A 5,935-nucleotide genomic window follows, 5' to 3' on the forward strand; every position below is an offset into this window, starting at 1 on the left:
CCCTTCAGTCTTCTGAAGCCTTTCGCTCTGTCGGTGCATTGAAGGCCAACCACTATGATGAGAAATACCATTACTAACAAAAGACTGGTGGTGTTTATTGTCCTTACAATAAACATTTAAATATGAAGCCTATTTTTCTGAAGCGATGGCTTCCACAGGTCTAGAGAAAGCCGTCTCTGAACAGCAGGCTGTTTTAGCCCAAGTGTGCAGCTGTGGCACATGCAGGCTTGAGTGTGACTCTGGGAGGAGGGGGCACACCTAAGAAGACATCTGAGCAGGCAAGCGAGACTGAGCTTTGTCAGAGTAAGTCACTGTTGTATGTTTTAAGTCCATGGAGCTATTCTGATTTTTACCAGCTGAGGTTCTGCCTCATTATTCCAGAAAGAGATCATAATTTAATTTGATAAGATCTTCATGTAGGGAGCCAAAGGGTGTGGGTAGTGATTTACTCCTCTTTGAAATTACAATTATAATCTTTCATCTATTTAAAGAATCTTTATACTTACCTGTGTAAGACAGTCTAATATGGTAAAAGCCTCGTGGTTTTCTTTTCTCATGACTCAGACAAACCTGACCACAGCTCCAAAGCTTTTCTCAACGTACTCTTCACATTATGCTTTATTGTTTCTACCTTCCTTACTTCTGCAGCCTCCAGCTTACTGAAAAAGCTGCTGCAAAAGGGGTTTTTTTTTTTCCCCACCCATGTCTGTACAGGGAAAATGTGTTATTTAGGAAAAACAGCTGGTTAACTTAGACCTAGTTCAGCTCAGTAAATAACTCAGGGTGGTGACTGTGGCATGACTGTTTCACAGTAAGTGGTCAAGCCAAGCATCCTGCATGGATGCATGCAGTCCACACAGCAGAAGCAGACACTGTGTTTGGTGGAAGCCCATGTGGTGTAGAATAACAGACCTCACAGGGGAGTCAGTGCAGAATGACCGTGTTATAAATGTGCATAAATGACTACCCCCTGTAAAGAAGAGCTAACATTTTGAGGAATACAGTGCCCAAGGAGGCTGAAGACTAGCGTATACAAGATGTGTGTTGTGTTCAGGGAGCATTAACCAGGACTGACTAACCCATTTTTAATGCAGCTGTCTTTTGTTCATGCAAAATTCAGATTTATGTTGAGCATCCTGTTACTTAGAGCGTGGGTGCAAAACTCTTTCTAATAGGATGTGTACTGCTAGTATAGACAAGGCTTGGCTGGCTCAGCACTGCAATCACATCAACCTCCTATTTGCATCTCACCACTGCCTCCCTTTGCACTCCCACATTAGCTGGAAGCTCTTGTCTTCAACATTGCAGCTTCTAATTCCTTCATCCTGCATCCCCACCTCGAATGCTTCATTATGATCCTGGAATTCATTCTGCAGTGTTCCTAAACTTCATCATCCCCATCACCTTATCTCTAAAGAGTGTGTAGATTTGCTTTCCGTTTCATTTATTACACTTATCATGGACATTAGCTCTTTCTCTTTCTTTTTTTTTTCCTTAGGCTTGCTAGTATTATTTTAGTATTTATCCTTATTATTTCCAAGTTGCCATAAGCACTTGGGAATGCTAAATCCAGACCAAGGCCCTGTAGTGCTGGCGCTATGGCCGTGTCCCAGAGCTCCTGCAGCTTCCAGCTAGTGGTAAGAGGTGCGTACAAGCAAGTAGACAGGAGTAGCACAAGGAAGCAATGAGGCAGGATAGATTACTGTGATGGCCAAAGCAGCAGGCATTTTTGACTCATCTGAACATCTCAGTGCATGTTATATGAGTAATGTGTTTCCCTCCCTGACTTGAAATCCCTTTTAAGACTTGTTCATGCTATAGGACCTACAGCAGCACCACTATGCAAGTAGTAACTCCCCTGTCAGTGCTCCCTGGTGCTTCTCCCCTCCCATCTCGCAGCTTTGCTCCCGATGAAGCAGTGTGATGTCCCCATGTCCAGTGAATGTGGCAGGGGGGAGCTGGACCCCTCCAGACATGGGCAGCCAGTCCACGTGCTGTGAATCTGGCATGGCCTTGCCAGCACAGGTGTTCTGCTGGCGGTCTGATCCTTTACCCCCCGGGTAAAGACCACGGAGGAAAGGAGAGTCCTTAGACCAAAGACCACTCATCAATTGCAGTAGGGCTGCAATTTTTACCTGGAACAATCATTTTGCCTCACCTTGTCAACTTGTAGTTTGTAAGACAGGGCTGGCCTTCCCTCCCTGTCAGCACAGCACATAGACACTCAGGTCATGAACTAGTCTGGAAGTTTGGGTCACTCCTGTGGTATGAATGATTGATTGTAATTAGTAAGGGATGAAGCTGAGAGGAACCCTGTGATGCGGGAATCCAGAGTCAGCAGGTTTGGCAGAACTCTGTGAAGTTTCAGCCTTGGCATCAATGTTAGTGTTTTAGGAAGCAGCAGCCTGTGCTGGCTCAGTGGCAGAGCTCTGACAGCAATTAGAAATAAAAAAGTAACGTATGCCAACGAGGGGAAAGAAAAAAAGAGACCACAATTGTTCTAAAGCAGAAATTATGAAATGCAGAAAAGTGACATGGAAAACCGAATATATCAAGGATGCAACACTGGCCGGAAAAGCTAAAAACAGTAAAGGATTTTAAGAAAATCTGGAATAGGAAAAACTCTAGCAATGATACAGACTTAACAACATTTTTATTGATACAGAGAAGACATGGGGCCTTGTGTCAGTTTCTATGGAATAAGCAATGTATATTCAACCTGGCAAACTCTGTCATAGATCTTTGTCCCCAGTCCCACCCAAAACACAAGGGGTGAAAGGAAGACAATATTGAAATCATTTGCCTGGACATATCTGTGCTGAGAGAGGATGTGACAGGTTCAGAAAATAAGACAGGAGGACCGACAAAGGGGGAAGAGGATAGTTGTCATTGAACCATGACTCCCAAATCCATGAGAGCCTCAGCGTCACGTTGAATGGAGGACAATGAAATGGTGAGTCACAACGGCCCAAATCCTTACAGAGGTCTTTATTTTCATGTCCAGTTTCTTTATATTAATGGCATCTAATGCCCATTAGTTGCAGCGAAGCTCCCTTGCATAAGTGTGAATTCAATGTCTAACTACACTTGAGGATCTGACCCTCCAAAACGGACCCTGCCGGACCCTGCAGAGTCCCTGGAGCCTCTGCTGTGCAAGGGCTGCTGCAGGGGCGTACCGCGTGGGATGGGAACAGAGCGTCCTGTCCCCACAGTGGAGGTGAGTTGCTGCACACAGGATACTCTGGCACAGGCTGCTGACATCCTGGATCAAAGTTAATTACTCGTGTCTTCATTTTCATTCTCTGGCTTTCCCGCTAATGTTCCTTCCATATTTCTATGGTTTTGCATGTGCAGCTGCCTGTGGTCCATAAGGTCTATTATCTTCCAATCCTGACATCTTGATAGGCAGTAGAACGAGTCGGATAGAGCACTAAGAGGTAATTAGCATTCAAGTAGGTCAGGAGCTCACTTGGGGGTTGTGCATGACTGGACTTTCCCAACTTCTTGTCAGAAACAAGTGTTGATAGAATGAGGGTGGTCACCAGTGGTGAAACTGCAAATATGAAATCAAACCTCGGTGGTGCTTCAGAAAAAGTACATGGGGGCAAGGAGGCATTCACCTTGCACATTTGCTCATCTGCAGGAAAGGGAGGTCATGAAATGCTGCCCAGAAACTACAGTGTGCTGCAGAGAGCTCGTGTTTGCTTCCTGCACCTCTCCTCTGCTGTCCAGGCCGATCTCATGTTCTGAGAATTTTCCTTTTTGGTGGATGTAAAGTGTTGAGCGCCTCTCTCCCCTCCTACAGCAAGCTTGCTGGTCACTTATTTTTGGTGTACACTGATATGTATGTAGACTGCTGTGTGTATGTGTGCATTTGTAGAAGATATAGTTTAGATCTGTGGGTATGTGTGCTTGTTAGGAGTCTCACAATTTCTCCTGGAGTTTCCTTATGTGTAAAATGGAGATAGTAACACGTAATTACCTACCTTGCAGGGCTGTTGTAAGGACAAATTAACCAATGCTTGTGTGGGTGTTTGCAGATGAAAAGCATGATATTAAGACTAAATATAATGATTGAATGTTACAGAAGAGAGTTTGTATTTATTATGGTGATTGAATATGAGATGAGAGCGCTTTGTGGGTGTTTATTTCTTGTGCAGTACCAAGTATTTGTGGAAGGTGGGAAACTGGGGGAGCTGAGTTTGGGGTAGGTGTCAAAGAGATGGTTAAAGTTGATCTTTAGCCTTTAACCTTATAGCCTACTGACTTTCTTCTCCTCTTAACTAAAGCTGATGCTGAACAAGGGACAAGAGAACAGAGGAATGAAAACAGGGCCAAGCTATAGAGGAAGAGAATGAAAATAATACAATTGAAGATCACGATTTCAAAGAAAATGTAAAAACTGAATGGGAAAACAAAAGCTAGGGAAAATGAGGACAGAGGAGAGAAAAGAAACCTCAGGGATTCATGGTGTTAAATTATCTCAGTACATGGAATTACAAGAAAGTAAACACCAATTTAAAAGAGGCAACGGAAACAATTGATGGAAAGCATGTGCAGGGAAAGAAAGAGTGGAAGGGGAGGAAGCAAGAGGTGTTCTTAATTATTTGTTTTCGTTTCATTAAATGTAATGGTATCATTCTTTTCTTTCCTATGCGTTGTTGAGAGGCGCTTCTTTGCAAACCTTAAAGATGGTGTCAAGTATTTTAGACACTTTTTCCATGTGTTCCATAGGTAGGCTGGTGAGAGTTAAGGTGTGGATGCTTTTGTCAGCCTGAGAATGGCCCTGTCTGGTTTCATTTGGCTTTCATGCTGTCTTGGGAGAATTAATGGAACAAATTCATTTCCGTCGACTCCAGTGAAGCTGTACCAGGAGTGAATCAGACCCATTCTCCCTGCTAAATGCAGCTGTTGCCCTGTGAAACCCTGATCCAAAGTCTATTTCAGGTTAAACCTGGAATGTTTTGTGATTAAACACAAAAAAAATAAAACCAAAGCTTAGTTGTTATGAACTCTCATTGAGTATGGTATGTGCTGCCCGGAGGAGTAGCAAGGGGAGGTGGACCACCAGAAGGAGTAAGGGGTAAATAACCACTACACTGCAGAGTTCAGGGAGCAGACTGCCTTTCTTTGCAAATTGTCCTGGGTTGGAATGAAAGTCATTGGCCAACATCCCTGCAGGGTCCTGTGGCCTGTTTGCCTTTGCTCTCTCTTGTTCACCCTCTCTCATCCCCACCCCACCCTCCCTTCTTAAACATCTCTCCAAACTCAGGATGGCTCCAGTTCTTCACCTGGTCCTTGTTTCTCCACTCTTCCTTGCACCCCAAAACTTATTTTGGGCTGACTCACTCTCACCTCAACTCATTGACCTAAATTAATCCTTTGTGTAATTCAACTGACTAAAATTGACGTAAATGGAGTTACATCAGAACTGAAATTAGCCCAGTCTGACTAAAATAGCACCTGCCTTTTCTACCAAACCGTCACTTGTCTCTTCCCCACCTCCACCCACGTATCATGATTTTAACATTTCTTTCTCTTCATTGCTCTTTCTCTTATCCTGCTGCCATGAGCAAGCTGTGTTCTCGGTGGCCAGTGTTGCCCTCTCCTCTCCAGCATCCTGTTCTCCTTCATCCCCGCAGCAGAGGCTGTCGGTCCCTGTTAACAGACGAGCCTTGCCTGTGTCCAAGTCTATGCAACAGCTTTTCATCTTCCATTGGACTTTGCTGTCCTTCACGATAGAGATGCACCGGCTGAGTTCAGAGCCTGGTTGCAGTGGGCACTTCATGTGCCTGTAGAAATTATAGTCTTACTCCAAAGAATTTGCAAGTCAGAATGCCAAGACATACAAAGATGAGGAGGGAAGTTAGATGAAGGTGAAGCGATTTGCCAAAGGTAGCATATCAGGACAATGGCAGAGCCATGGATGTCAGAC

The 5,935-nt window shown here is 44.3% G+C and overlaps 1 protein-coding gene across 1 annotated transcript in view; it reads left to right on the forward strand.

Annotated features, from left to right (window-relative positions):
- The first annotated feature begins 1,598 nt into the window (after window positions 1-1,598).
- The window catches only part of FAM83F (family with sequence similarity 83, member F), a 37,207-nt gene continuing 32,870 nt past the window's right edge, over window positions 1,599-5,935 (forward strand). The window contains exon 1 of the mRNA XM_009322592.1: window positions 1,599-1,637. Within this exon, the coding sequence (XP_009320867.1) occupies window positions 1,599-1,637 (39 nt within the window). The remainder of the gene's footprint in view (window positions 1,638-5,935) is intronic.

This window comes from Pygoscelis adeliae, unplaced genomic scaffold, assembly GCF_000699105.1.
Source record: "Pygoscelis adeliae isolate BGI_AS28 unplaced genomic scaffold, ASM69910v1 Scaffold60, whole genome shotgun sequence".
Taxonomy (NCBI): domain Eukaryota; kingdom Metazoa; phylum Chordata; class Aves; order Sphenisciformes; family Spheniscidae; genus Pygoscelis; species Pygoscelis adeliae.